General features: G+C 46.5%; 1 protein-coding gene across 1 annotated transcript in view; it reads left to right on the forward strand.

Annotated features, from left to right (window-relative positions):
* The window catches only part of ATRN (attractin), a 208,776-nt gene that overhangs the window by 89,470 nt on the left and 103,895 nt on the right, over window positions 1-15,411 (forward strand). Inside the window, 6 exon segments of the mRNA XM_070949103.1 lie at window positions 1,842-1,980; window positions 5,445-5,626; window positions 6,751-6,967; window positions 8,734-8,919; window positions 9,548-9,787; window positions 11,760-11,897. Coding sequence (XP_070805204.1) covers window positions 1,842-1,980; window positions 5,445-5,626; window positions 6,751-6,967; window positions 8,734-8,919; window positions 9,548-9,787; window positions 11,760-11,897 — 1,102 coding nt within the window.

Genomic DNA, 15,411 nt, shown 5'->3' on the forward strand with positions numbered 1-15,411 from the left:
TGGGCTGAAACTCCTTAGGATGGTGGGAGGGAAGGAGGAGAGAAAGGAAGACAGGGAGGAAGGAAAAGAGGGAGGGAGACAGGAAGGAAGGAAGAGAGGGAGGGAGGAAAAGAGGGAGGGAGAAAGGGAAGGAAAGGAGGGAAGGTAAAGAGGGAGTGAGAGTGAAAGGAAGGAAAAGAGGGAGGGAAGAAGGAAAGAGGGAGAAAGGAAGAAAGGGAGGGAGGGAGGGGGAGAAAAGGAGAGGAAGGAAAGAAAAGGGAGGAAGGGAGGAAGGATGGAAGGAAGGGTCAAAGAGAAGAAGGAAGGAAAGAAAGGGGAGAGGGAGGGAAGGAGGAAAGAAGGGAAGGAGGGGGAGAAAAGGAGAGGAAGGGAAGGGAAGGGAGGAAGGATGGAAGGAAGGGACAAAAAAGAAGGAAGGAAAGAAAAGGGAGAGGGAGGGAAGGAGGAAAGAAGGGAGGAAGGAAAGGAAGGAAGGAAAAGAAGAAGGGAGGGAGGAAGGGAGGGAGGAAGGAATGAAGGAAAGAAAAGAGGGAGCAAGGGAGATAGGAAGGAAGAAAAAGAGAGGGAGGCAGGAAGGAAGGAAAGAAGGAAAAGAGGGAGGGAGGGAAGGAAGGAAGGCAGGGAGAAGGAAAGGAAAGAAGAAAAGAGGGGGAGAGGGAGGGAAGGAAGGCCCATTGGCAGAACCAGGTTTCCAGAGCCTTGTGAAAGCGTGTCAAGATGGGGGCCAATCTTATTTCCTCAGCGATGATGTTCCACCGGGAAGGGGCCACCAGGGAGAAGGCCCCTTTTCTGGGTCTCTGCCAGAAGGAGGTCCCTGAGAGAGGGGACCCACAACATCCCCTGCCTTCCCCACTCCTGGTCCTGGGAAAAGACCGCCCTTCGGATAACCTGACCGCCCCACCCCCCACCCCTTCCAAGCCATGTTGAGCTTCGAAAGTGACCAGACCTGCGAATCGGACCCGGAAGCAGACCAGGGCAGCTCCCGCAGGACGAGACGACACCCGCGCACACCTGGGTCTGCACAAAACCATGGGGGCTGCCACGTTTTGAACCAGGTGGAGCTTCCGGATCCTCTTCAAGGGCAGCCCCCAGGCAGAGCGCGTCGCGGTAGTCAAGTCGCAAGGCAACGTCTATCTCCCCCGGTTGCAAAATGCTGGGCTTGGTGGGGGCTCCCCCTTCACCTTCCTCGGGGCTCCTTTGGCTACCTAAGTCAGGGGTCTCCAACCTTGGCGACTTGAAGACTTGTGGACTTCAACTCCCAGAATTCCTCAGCCAGCAACCTTGGCGACTTGAAGACTTGTGGACTTCAACTCCCAGAATTCCTCAGCCAGCAACCTTGGCGACTTGAAGACTTGTGGACTTCAACTCCCAGAATTCCTCAGCCAGCAACCTTGGCGACTTGAAGACTTGTGGACTTCAACTCCCAGAGTTCCTCAGCCAGCAACCTTGGCGACTTGAAGACTTGTGGACTTCAACTCCCAGAATTCCTCAGCCAGCAACCTTGGCGACTTGAAGACTTGTGGACTTCAACTCCCAGAGTTCCTCAGCCAGCAACCTTGGCGACTTGAAGACTTGTGGACTTCAACTCCCAGAGTTCCTCAGCCAGCAACCTTGGCGACTTGAAGACTTGTGGACTTCAACTCCCAGAGTTCCTCAGCCAGCAAAGCTGGCTGAGGAACTCTGGGAGTTGAAGTCCACAAGTCTTCAAGTCGCCAAGGTTGGAGACCCCTGACCTAGAGATTCTTCAGCGTCCGGGCCAAATTAATCACCCCTGGTTGCAGAACAGTTGACTAAAAGAAAACTTTAATTTTTTTTCGTTTTCTTTCTTTTTTTTCTTCCAGACCCCCATTACCGCCTTCGAAAGCTGCCCCAAGGACAACCCTGCCTTTTACTGCAACAAAAAAACCAGCTGCAAGAGCTGCAGCCTGGACCAGAACTGCCAGTGGGAAGCCCGGAATCAGGAATGCATCGCTTTGCCTGGTAGGTTGGCGTTTAACATCTGTCCATCCGTCCCCCACCCCCACCCGGGGTAGGTTTTTTTCCCTTCCGGTACATTGCAGATTAACAGAGTTGGAAGGGACCTTATAGGTCATCTAGTCCAACCCTCCAGGGTCCAAGCAGACCCTACTGCATCATTTCTGACACAGGGCACTCCAGTCTCTTCTTGAAAGCATCCAGTGGACGCTTTCTAGAATCTTCCCCCGGGAGAGAAAACCACGTCTCCTCCGAGAAGATTTGGACGGTCTGTTTTGTTTTTTTTTTAATTTGATTTATATGCCGCCCTTCTCCGGAGACTCAGGGCGGCTTACAATGCGTTAAGCAATAGCCTTCATACTTTTGTACATTTATACAAAGTCAGCTTATTGCCCCCACAATCTGGGTCCTCAATTTACCTACCTTAGAAAGGATGGAAGGCTGAGTCAACCTTGAGCCTTGGAGAGATTCGATCTTACTTTAATTGCAGACAGCTGGTGTTAATCACAATGCTATCAGTCTACTGAGCCACCAGGCCCTACCTGTTTACAGGTAGGTCCTCAACTTATGACCAACATTTCCGGCGCTAAGCAAGACAGTGGTTAAGCGCATTCGGCTCCCTTGTACGACCTTTCTCGGCATAGTTGCTAAGCGAATCACCGCGGCCTGGTCAGTTAGGAACACGCTTGTGAAGTGAATCCGGCTTCCCCATGGACTTGGCTTGTTAGACCGTCGCAAAAAGGGGATCACGTGACCTCCGGAATACTGTGTCCGTCGTAAATAGGAGTCAGTTGCCCAGCATCTGAATTTTCATCACGTGACCACAGGGATGCCGCAAGTGTGGAAAAACAAGTCATCGGTCACTACTTCGGTGCTGTTGTAACTTCGAACGGTCACTAAAAGAAGGGTCGTAAGTCGAGGACCATCTTGGGTTGTGGGCAGATTTCCCTCACAGGGGCAGAGCCGTTTGAATTCTCCCCCCTCCACGCCCAATTTCACTGAGAATCTTTTCAGCCCCACATAAAAAGGCTGCGGCCTTCTTTTTGCAATCTGTCCTCTCTTTTATTTTTGCAAAATCAACAAAGCTTTTTTTTATTCGGCTTTCTTTTATTTATTCATGTGCCATTGGTTAAATTCATTCGCGCCCGGGAGGCTTCTCTAGGCTGCTTACAACGATAAAAAGGAAGAAATGAGAGTGTGAACCCACCAAACAAGTAACATAATGGATCAATGAAAGAAACAACGAAAAGATACAGGCAGTCCTCGACTTACAACCACCATTGAACCCAGAATTCTTTTGCTGCTGAGTGAAACATTCGTTAAGTGAACTTTGCCTCATTTTACGACCTTTTTTTTTTTTTGAAAAAGTTTTATTTTAGATTAAAAATAAAATAAAAAAAAGAAAAAAAGAAAACACAACAACAATAACATAAAAATATCATCCTTACAAACGATTATAGACAGCATCTCAACCGGTTAAAATCATTTCGTGCTTACAATTCTCCAAATCTCCTCATATAACGATTATTCTTTACTTAAACTAAAAATACATATTTAAACATTTCATATATACTATCTCATCTCCATACTTTTTTTATCAAGCCAGAGACATTTAATAAAGAATTACAATACTTAATTGTGAACATTTTAACAGCGGCCAGAATTGTATTTGCCAAAAATTGGAAAGGAGAGAAGATAATTACCGATGAAGAAATTATTATGAAAATGTTGGACTGTGCTGAAATGAGTAGATAGACATTTGAAATAAGAGAGCAGGAAGATGAACAATACTATTTGATATGGGAGATATTTTACGACCTTTTCTGCCCCAGTTCTTAAGTGAATCAGTGCAGTTGTCAAGTTAGGAGCACGGTTGTTAAGTGAATCAGGCTTCCCCTTTGCCTGTCAGAAGGTCACAAAAGGGAATCACGTGAGCTTAGGGACACAGCAACGGTCGTAAATATGAGTCGGTTGCCGAGTGGCTGAATTTTGATCACATGATGCTGCAACAGTGTGAAAAATGGGCATAAGTCACTTTTTTCAGTGCCGTTGTATTTTTGAGCAGTCACTAAATGAACTGATGTAAGTTGAAGACTACCTGTAAATACATTAGTAATGATAACAAAAAGATAGACAAATTTAAGATGTGTGGACTTTATCTCCCAGAATTCCCTAGCCAGTTGAAGTCCACGCATCTCATCATCTTCTTTTTAATGACCCCACAACCCCTTGCGGGGTGGAGTCTGGGCAACTGAATGGAGCTAGCAGATTGTTTTAATGGCCGGATGCCTTTCCTGTCGCCAATGCGGAGTTTTATTCATCAGATATATTCTCATAGTGCCCAGAGAGAGAAATATCTGCCTCTACCTAGGATTGAACTCGCAGCCTCCCGATTGTGAGGCGACAGCTCCACCTCTAGGCCACCACCCCACTCTTGAAGTCCAGGCATCTGAGGTTGAGAAATGCTGGTCTAGCCATCACACATTGCATTTGTGGTTTGCTAATTGTCCCTTTCCTATCCACTCATCCAGGGAAGGAAGAAAGGAATTTGTGGGTTATTATTTTATAATAATAAAAGCCTAAATCTTCTCCCCTTTTTAAATGTAAATTTTAATTTGTTTTAAATTATGGGGTATTTTAAATTCAGCCAAATTATTTAATTCGTTTTTAACTTATTTTAAATTTTTGTATTTATATGTTTTATCTTGTGGCTGTTCACCGCCCTGAGCCCTTCAGGAGAAGGGCGGTATAGAAATTTAATTATAAAATAATAAAATAAAATAAAATTAAAATAAAATAATAAAATAAAATAAAATAAAATAAAATAATAAAATAAAATAAAATAAAATAAAATAAAATAAAATAAAATAAAATAATATAAAATAAAATAAAATAAAATAAAATAAAATAAAATAATATAAAATAAAATAAAAAAATAAAATAAAATAATAAAATAAAATAAAATAAAATAAAATAAAATAAAATAAAATAATAAAATAATAAAATAAAATAAAATAAAATAAAATAAAATAAAATAAAATAATAAAATAATAAAATAAAATAAAATAATAAAATAAAATAATAAAATAAAATAAAATAATAAAATAAAATAAATAAAATAATAAAATAAAATAAAATAAAATAAAATAAAATAAAATAAAATAAAATAATAAAATAAATAAATAAATAAATAAATAAAATAAAAAAATAAAATAAAATAAAATAAAATAAAATAAAATAATAAAATAAAATAATAAAATAAAATAAAATAAAATAAAATAAAATAAAAAATAAAATAAAAAATAAAATAAAATAAATAAAATAAAATAAAATAAAATAAAATAAAATAAAATAAAATAAAATAATAAAATAAAATAAAATAAAATAAAATAAAATAAAATAAAATAAAATAATAAAATAATAAAATAAAATAAATAAATAAATATATTTTATATATGATTATTTTGCAGAAAACATCTGTGGCGCAACGTGGCACCTGGTGGGCAATTCTTGCCTGAGAATCACCAACACTAAAGATAGCTATGACAACGCCAAGTTGGCTTGCAGGAGCCATAATGCGGCTCTGGCCTCCCTCACTACACAGAAGAAGGTGGAATTCCTTCTGAAGGAGCTGCAGAAGACCCAGTCCTCGGTGAGTGATCTGTGCCCCTTCTCACGTTTCAGCTGGGGGTTCAGGAATACCCATTGGGTGGGTGGGACCTGATGGAAATACAACATATCTCTGAATTAGCACTTAGAGCCCAAGTAACTTTGTGGGGTCCTTGATGCTCTCTGAGCTTGGTTGTTTTTTTGCAGACGTTTCGTGACCCAACTAGGCAACATCATCAGTGCTAGAAAGGAGGGAGATGGCACTGATGTTACCTACTTGGACCCCTCTCTCCTCCTCCATGCAAACCCCACTCCTTTTAAAAAATGTTGATGTTGCCTAGTTTGGTAATGAAATGTCTGCAAGAAAACCACCAAGCTCAGAGACCACCAAAGACCCCACAGTTCAAATTTGAGCTCATCAGCTCTGACTGGATAGTGGGAAATGGAAGGTTTTATAATGTAGACAACTGGTCATTTGCATTCTTTTAGAGAGTCATTGAGGCCACTTGGAGGTTTATCTGTGTCCTTGGAACTGCTGAAAAGACTGTGCTTTAGACAGGAGAAATTGATGGAGAAACAAAACAACCACTTCACATGCGCATGGCACAACATAGGAAAACAAACCCATGAGGACGAGAGTCAGCAGTCCATCTGCTTTGGACAGAGAGGACCTCTGGTTTGAAAGAGGGGGTCCAAGAGGCCATCTACGTCAAAATAGAACAACCCTCTCTCAATAGAGGAAGAAGGGTACAACATCATCTATCTCCGGTCGGCAACTCAGTCCTTTCAGCAGATCCAAGAAGGCTCCAGACCCATTTGCACCACTCAGGTGACCCTGACGACACAGAAAAACTCACAAGTGGCCTCAAGGACTCTCTTCAAAAGGATGCAAATGACCAGCTGTCTGCAAGGAATATTAATTCTCCCTTCCCCCACCATCCTGTCAGAGCTGAAGAAGCTTCTTGGATGAGAAGCGAAACGTCTTCAAAGAAAAACCAAGGAAGTCCCGTTGCCTCTTGGAAAAGCACCTTTGAGACAACTGTGTCCTGGATGGCTGAGAATCTCCATAGATACCCTGCAGTGACGGTTCAGCTAGTTGATCTCTCTTTGTCTCTCCCTCTCTTTTTCTCCCTCCCTCCCTCCCTCCCTCCCTCTCCTCACCCCCAGCCCAAAGCTTTAACACCCTGGGTGGGACTGAGGAAGATCAACGTCTCGTACTGGTGCTGGGAGGACATGTCTCCCTTTACCAACACCATGCTCCGATGGCTTCCGGGGGAACCCAGCGACATCGGCTTCTGCAGCTATTTAGCGGAGCCCAGCAACCAAGGCCTGAAGGCCGCCACCTGCATCAACCTGGTCAACGGCAGCGTCTGCGAAAGGCCAGGTAAAGCATTGTTCAATTTCATTCATGTTGTCAATGGCCCACCTGGACCAAGCTTTTTGTGCAGGGTGTAGAACAAAGGCGGATGTCAGCGTCTCAGCGCTGGCATAGAGAGGAGAGAGATAAGCTCTGAACTTTTGCCTGCTAAATCCCTTTGAAGCCGGGTTGTCGTGGAAATGAGGAGGGGGGAGACATTCCTGTGATATGACGAGACAAGAAGTCTGGGGAATGACTTGGAAGATAGCCAATGAGAAGCAGAGATTTGGGGATCAGAAAGGGAGGGATTGGGGGGCAAAAGGTCAGTCTTGTCCGCATCGAGTCATGATCCGGTTGCTGTGCTCAATTAAAGAAAAGATTTCCTTAAAGATTGGCAGTTTGGAAGTTCATTTATTTTGAGATAGCATCGAAGTCTGACAGACGGGTTTCAGCAGGTTCTGACCAGTTCTGGCGAACCAGTAGCAGAAATTTTGAGTAGTTCAGAGAACCGGTAGTAAAAATTCTGACTGGCCCCGCCCCCATCTATTCTCTGCCTCCCGAGTCCCAGCTGATCAGGAGGAAATGGGGATTTTGCAGTATCCTTCCCCTGGAGTGGGGAGGGAATGGAGATTTTACAGTATCCTTCCCCTGCCACGCCCACCGAGCCACACCCACAGAACCGGTAGTAAAAAAATTTGAAACCCACCACTGGTGTAGAAATACATACCCAGGATCAAGGAGAAAAAAACATACGAAGGGAATTAGATATGGCTGGTCTAGAGAAAAGAAGGACTAGGGGAGACATGATAGCAGTCTTCCCGTATTTGAGGGGCTGCCCCAGAGAGGAGTTTGTGGGGGGGGGGTGTCAAGCTATTCTCCAAAGCACCTGAGGGCAGGACAAGAAGCAACGGGTGGAAACTAATCCAGGAGAGAAGCAACCTGGAATTACAGGAGAAACTTCCTAACGGCGAGGACAGTTAATCAGTGGAACAGCTTGCCACCAGAAATTCTGGGTGCTTCATCACTGGAGGCTTTTAAGAAGAGGCTGGACAGCCATTTGTCTGAAATGGTAGAGGGCACTGATGGCGAACTTTTTCGGCACCGAGTGCCCAAACCAGAATACACATGCATGTGTGCACACCGGAGTGCCGAAAACCCAAACACCAGCTGGCTGGCTTGCTCATGGCTGTTTTCAGCCCATTTTCAGGCTGTTTTTCGGCCTGCAAAATGGCTGAAAACCAGCCCAAAAAAAGACCTGAAAAGGGCCTGAAAAATGGCCTGGTTTGGGGGCGTATTTTGGGTCGTTTTCCAGCACTCCGGCACTTGCGAAGACCAGCTAGCCAGCGCGCATGTGTGCGCCGGAAACCAGAAGAGCAGCTGGCAAAGGCGTGTGTGCCCACAGAGAGGGCTCAGCGTGCCACCTCTGGCACACGTGCCAGAGGTTTGCCATCACGGGTATAGGGTTTCCTTCCTGAGCAGGGGGTTGGACTAGAGGACCTCCAAAGCGCCCTTCCAACCCTATTATTCTAATTTCTATGTTCTGTGTCCTTGGTCTTCATTACAGCTGCATTACTTGGCTAATACTAGATTGAGAACTACCTTGATCTCCCTGAAATAAACATTTCGAGTAACTCAAAAGGGAGACTCAATGGACCGCCAGGTCTATTTCTGCCATCAGAAAATGGTTTATAGGTTTCCATCTGATTTGCGCCCTGACCTCTGCAGTTGTTTGGGAGAAGGCGCTTGCACTCACCCCGTGCCGCATCTGGTGACTTTCTCCTCCCCCCCTGCAGCCAATCACAGCGCCAAGCAGTGCCGCACCCCCTGCGGCCTGAGGACGGCGTGCAGCGAATGCACCAGCAGCAACTCCGAGTGCATGTGGTGCAGCAACAAGAAGCAGTGTGTGGACTCCAACGCGTACGTGGCCTCCTTCCCTTACGGCCAGTGCATGGAATGGCACACCGTCAGCAGCTGTCCACGTGAGCCGTCTCTCTTCCTTGCTGGGGTCAGAAGGGTGGGTGGGGGGCATCCAGGGAAGGGCAAAGGGTGCCTCGGTGCCCTCTGAGCTGGGTGGTTTTCTTACAGACGTTTCATGACCCAACTAGGTAATATCATCCATGCTAGAAGAATGTGGGGTTTGCAGAGAAGAAGTAGAAGAGGAGGAGGGCGGGGGAGGAGGACTATGGGGTCCTTGGTGTTCTCTGAGGTTGGGGGTTTTCTTTCAAACGTTTCATTATCCAACTAGGTAACATCATCAATGCTACAAGGGTATGGGGTTTGCAGGGAGGAGGAGGAGTAGGAGAAGGACAAGGACTATGCGTCCTTGGTGCTCTCTGAGCTTGGGGGTTTTCTCGCAGATGTTTTGACAAGCAAAGTCAACGGGGGAGTCAAGATTCACTTAACAACCGGGTTACTGATTTGTCAACTGCAGTAATTCACTTAACAACTGTGGCCAGAACGGTCATACAATGGGGCAAAACTCACTTTAACAACTGTCTCGTGTAACAACAGAAATTTGGGGCTCCAATTGCTGTCGTAAGTCGAGGACCTACCTGTATGTCCGACGCTTTCCCGTCGCCGAGCGTTTCTTTTGCTTTCTCTCTGTAGCTGAAAACTGTTCGGGCTACTTCACCTGCAGCCACTGCCTGGAGCAACCGGGGTGCGGCTGGTGCACGGATCCCAGTAACACCGGGAAGGGCCGATGCATGGAAGGCTCTTCGAGGGCTCCGATGAAGATGCCAACGCTCTCCCTGCCCTCAACGGGAAAACCCTACCCAGACCCCGTCCTGGATGCCAGCCTGTGCCTGACGGAGAACAAATACAACTGGTCCTTTATCCAGTGCCCAGGTATTGAAGAGGACTCTTTCGAGGTGGCCAAGCAGGGATCCAGGCCCAATTCGGAGCATCTAGAGAAAGAGAATCTCTGGAGCTCAAGGTTGAACTGTGATAGCTGAGCTTACTTGTTTGCTTGCTGATGTTTTGTTACCCAGCTAGGTAACATCATCAGTGCTAGGGTTTGTGGATAAGAGGAGGAGGAGGAGGAGGAGGAGGAGGAGGAGGAGGAGGAGGAGGAGGAGGAGGAGGAGGAAAAAGACTGTGGGGTCTTTGGTGCTCTCTGAGCTTGGTTGTTTTATTGCAGACATTTCATGACCCAACTAGGTAACATCATCAATGGTAGTAGGGAATGGGGAGAGGGAGGAGGAGGACAAGGAGGAGGACAAGGAAAAAGACTGCAGGGCCAGGGGTGAAATTCACTTACCTTCTCTACCGGTTCGCAAATGTTGAGGTTGAAAATCATCGGGAAAAAGGGACATCATGACGTCCACTTGGAGGGGGAGGGCTTCGCATATTTGGCCCTACCTGTTGTGACCGAGGCCCACATAGTGATTACCAAACACAATTCAATCCTCAACAAACTTATTTTATTAAAACAGCTGAGAATTAATTCATTTTCAGCTTAGTCCAAAATAAAATTCTTCATAACCGGTCCGTCGGCCTTATCACCAACCTTTGATGTCTTTGACAACCTGCCAAAGGCTTTTCTTGGCAAAAAACCCACAAAGTTCAAGAGACGCTGACAAGAAGCACTGGAATTAATGTTGTTTTTCTACAAAGAACCCAACGGGCTCGTTGCTGCTCTTTTAAGCCTTATGGGAGGGGCCAATCATCTCCTGGCCTTACTCCCGAGTCGTCCCTTTTGCTTTAGCTGCTCTTGCCTTCTGGCAGCTCTGCCCATGCGTCCACTAGGAACAAGATCTTCCTGTTCCTCTGCCTCTCTGCTGTCCGACTCTGGAGGCTCCGGAGTCCACACCTCACTCCCAGATGACCCTGGCCCCATCTCTGCCTCCGATGCAGAGCCCTCGTCTGAGCCTTCCCCAGACTCCAGGACTGGCCCATAATCCTTCCCAGCCTCCTCACTGTCCAACTCCGCTGCCAGTTCCGCAGGCTGCTGGCGGACCTCAACACTACCGTGTCGTGCGATCCGGTAGGAACCGGCTGAATTTCACCTCTGTGTCGGGGCCCTTGGTGCTCTCTGATCTTAGTTATTTGCGTGCAGACATTTAGCTACCCAACTACGTAACATCCTCCACGCTAGTGATCTTACTGATTAATGTATCGTTATCACAGCAAGGATGATCTCACGCAGTTGGGTAATGAAAACATCCAAACTCAAGACAGCACGCCAAGCACTCCACAGCTAAAGTTCCCTAAATAGGTAGTTCCCCATTGAAGGAGTCCCCTAATCAAGGAACCACCGAAGAGAAAATCCATTCCCTCTCCAACATTGGCAAGAGAAGCCACTTGTATATTAACAGAGACAAACCCCACTCCCTTTCTAGCCCTGATGATATTACCTAGTTGGGTCATGAAATGTCTGCAAGCTCAGAGAGCGCTACGTACTCCTCCCATTCAGAGTCCCACACTCGGAAAGCCATATGTGGCCACAGCGCCAAGCTACTTCAGCCAATGCCTGATTGGAATAGAATCGACCCACGAGTTCAGTCATCGCATAAATCTTCACATCCCTTTCCCCAATTTTCAGACGTTGGCTGGCCGTGGAACTCTTGAGAGATGGAGTCCACCGATCTTTAAAGTTGCCAAGGTTGGACATCACCGCTGTAGGACATTCCTTTCATCCTAGCTGGAGTCTAGAAAGCAGAGCCCGCCTCATCAGAACCGGGGCCAGCTCTCCTTTTCGGGGGGCCCTGTTCTTGCTTGTCAAGAAAGCCGAGCACTGGGGCAGCCTCCAGAAGTCGACACTTGGGTGGCCGTGAGAGATACTGACACAAACCATCTTCTTTTTTTTTTTTGTCCCCAGCCTGCCAGTGTAACGGGCACAGCAAATGTATCAACGAGAGCGTCTGCGAGCGATGTGGGAACCTGACCACGGGCAAACACTGCGAGACGTGCATCTCCGGTTACTATGGAGACCCCACGAACGGAGGGACCTGCCAGCGTAAGTCCCATCCTTCCTCTCCTCTTGATTGCAGACCAGCGCCAAACAATTGTACCTTTCCCACCTGGCCGTCGTGATGCTCTTTGCAGGCAGCGGTAATCAAGGGGCGCCTGTGTTCCCTACTCAATAATTTAAGATGCCGGGCCAAGAAATTCTCGATGAAATTAGGTGGGATTGAGGAAATGTGTCTAATGTTACGCCCACGGCATTGCTTATTTATGTGCCCTTGATTTTCGCTCCGCCGGTGAAGAGGCTCGGAGGGAGGGCACGGTTCCACCAGGGACCGAAAGCTGGCTGCTTGTCAACCTGTTATTTTTGGTGCCTAACCATTGTTTGCCTGTCTCCGAGAGTCCTTTGCTCGCTCTGAAAAAGATGGGCCAGCTATTGTCTGCCTGTGCGTAATTTAATTAAGGAGGAATGCATGCTTTCCTTCCCTGATCAAATTGATAGCGACGTCTCGGGGAGAGGAGAGGTTCGCACAGCATACCTTGTTAAGAATCCCTGTCCTGCAGGCCGTTTTGCTTCTCAGGCAGAAAAGCCTCTTAAAATAGCTTACTCACAGTCATTAACTGTAGAGGGGAGGAAAAAAAAAAAAAAAGAAACAAGCAAAATTGTTGCTGTGGTGGTTTATAACCTCAAAAGACAAGCTGCAGTGACCCCGTTTTGAAAAAAAAAAAAACCACAACAACTCTGTCGTGCCAGTCCCTAAAAAAACCCCAGCAAACTCCCAGTTCCTAAAACCAGCAAACTGACTCAGTCCTTTTACTCTTGAGAAGGACTAGTTTTAGTCCAGATGGCTCAGTTGGTTAAAGACGCTGGGCTGGTCAGATGGAGAGCCGACAGCCTGGGTTCGAGACCCAAGCACCACAAGACGGGGTGAGCTCCCGTCCTGGCCTCCTCCGCTCCTGCCCACCTAGCAGTTCAAAAGCAGGCAAATGCGAGTAGATAAATAGGTACCACTTCGGTGGGAAGGTCACAGCGGTTCTGTGTGCCTCGGCATAGAGTCCTGCTGGCCACGTGACCACGGGAATTGTCTTTGGACAACGTTGGCTCCCTCGGGAGAGAAACGAGATGAGCATGATGCCTTAAAGTAGGACATGACTAACAGGAAAACCTTACCCGCTATCCTGTCTGAGCTGAAGAAGCTTCTTGGATGAGAAGTGAAACCTCTTCAGAAGAAAAAAAAATCAGAAAATCCAGTTGCCTCCTGAAAAATTGCTGAAAAATTGCTGAGCACATTGTAAGCCACCCTGAGTCTCCGGAGAAGGGCGGCATATAAATAAAAAAAAAAAAAAAAAAAAAAAAAAAAAGCACCTTGGGACAACCATGACCTGGATGACAGAAAATCTCTACAGATTCTTACCTTTAGAGCAGGGGTGGTATTCATTTACCTTCGCTACCGGTTCGCAAATGTGAGCGCGTGAGAGCCTTTTGCGCATGTGGAGAGCATCAAAAACAGGACGTGATGACGTCCGGAGCGGGTGGGCGGAGCTTCCTGCAGCGGGCGCTACCGATTCACCCGAACCGGATAGAACCGGCTGAATACCAATACTGCTTTAGAGATGAATTAGTTCGGAGCTAACTAAATAGAATAACGTGAGACCATCTGTCAGAAGATGGAAGCTCAACGCAAAGTGGACTTCGCAACATCGTCCTGATACCTCTCAACTTTCCAGCAAATCCACCAAGGAATAGCTAGGAAAAAGAGAATGGCGGGTTCTGAAATAGCCGCGTCAAAGCCCAGATCTAAACCTAAATCTAATCCTATTTGAGATGCTCTGAGGTCCTTACCTTTTGAAGAGATTATTTTTATAGCTCAGGGTTAAATTGTGGGGTCTGTTAAGGAATTCGCAGAGTAACCCTTGAGTAGCAAGGGTGTGCACACGAAAGCGATTGAGAGTAGTTACGAATAAACACAGTCAACACACAGATAAGGCACAGTCCAATAAACAGTCCAGGTCATACACATATAAAGCAGGAGATAGCAAAACAACAGTCCAGGTCATAATCCAATAACAAAGTCTTCTTACCAGTTGTCGTAGTCATTCACAATAAACAGTTCTTCTGGATTTGCAAACAGTAGCATACAGGGATACAGAATAGCAAAGAGAAACAAACCATGTTTCAAGCTCCCTCTTAAGGGGATTGGCCACAGAGCTAACCAATCAGGAGACAGTATGATGCAATACAGCAGTCTTAAAGCTGTATTGAGGGTTTATATATTGCCAACCCAACAATGTAGGTAATAATCATTTCCTAACAGAGTCCTTGGTGGTCTTTGAGCTTGGTGGTTTTCTTGCAGACATTTCATGACCCAAGTAGGTAACGCATGGATGACGTTACCTAGTTCGGTAATAAAACGTCTGCAAGAAAACCACCAAGCGCAGACAACACCAAGGTAGTCCCTGGATACAGGTAGTCCTCGACTTAACGGCAGTTCATTTCGTGACCATTCAAAGTTACAACGTCACTGAACAAAACTTCGTGACTTCGGATCGTTTTTCACACTTAAGACCATTCTGCGTCCCCGTGGCCGTGCGATCAAAATTCAGACACCTGGCAACTGGTTCCTATTTATGACAATCGCAGGGTCTCCGGGGTCACGCGATCCCCTTTTTGGGACCTTCCGACAAGTAAAGTCCATGGGGAAAGCCAGATTCACTTAACAACCGTGTTCCTAATGTAACAACTGCAGTGATTCACTTAACAACTGCGGCAGAGAAAGTCGCAAGGTGGAGCCAAACTCACGATAACAGACATTTGCTCGGATTAGCCTCGGGGCTGCGACGGGGGTGCCCGTGTTGATATAATGCGCCCGTGGGCTGTTTCGCAATTTAGCCTCCCCTGTTTTCTGAGATTTTTGTTCTGGCAGGTGTTGGTGACGCACTTAAAAGCTTATCTCTGCAGCCTTGAGGGCTGACAACTTTTGCAAATCAAAGTCACGACTTCTGAGAAGAAAGGAACATTTCTTTCTCTCTCTCTCTCTCTCTCCCTCTCCCTCTCTGTCTCTGTCTCTCTGTCTCTGCCCCCTCTCCTTCTGTCTCTCTCTGCCTCTCTCTCTCTCTGTCTCTGTCTCTGTCTCTCTGTCTCTGCCCCTCTCTCCTCTCTCTCTCTGTCTCTGTCTGCCCCTCTCTCCTGTCTCTCTCTCTCCCTCCCTCTCTCTCTCTGTGTCTCTGTCTCTCTCTGTCTCTCTCTGTCTCTCTCTGTCTCTCTCTGCCCCTCCCTCCTCCTGTCTCTCTCTCTGTCTCTCTTTCTCTCTCCCCTTTCTCTCTGTCTCTCTCTTTCTGTCTGTCTCTGTCTCGCTCTCTCTCTCCCCCTCTGTCTCTCTCTGTCTCTGTGTGTTTGTCTCCCTCTCTCCCTCCCTCTCTCTCTCCCTCCCTCTCTGTCTCTCTGTCTGTCTCTCTCTGTTTCTGTGTCTCTCTCTCTTTCTCTCTCTCCCCCCTCTCTCTGTCTCCCCCTCTCTCTGTCTCACTGTCTCTGTCTCTCTGCCCCTCTCTCTCCTTCTGTCTCTCCC

Source organism: Pituophis catenifer, unplaced genomic scaffold (genome assembly GCF_029215685.1).
Source record: "Pituophis catenifer annectens isolate HBS135680 unplaced genomic scaffold, rPitCat1.0.hap2 SCAF_8, whole genome shotgun sequence".
Classification (NCBI taxonomy): domain Eukaryota; kingdom Metazoa; phylum Chordata; class Lepidosauria; order Squamata; family Colubridae; genus Pituophis; species Pituophis catenifer.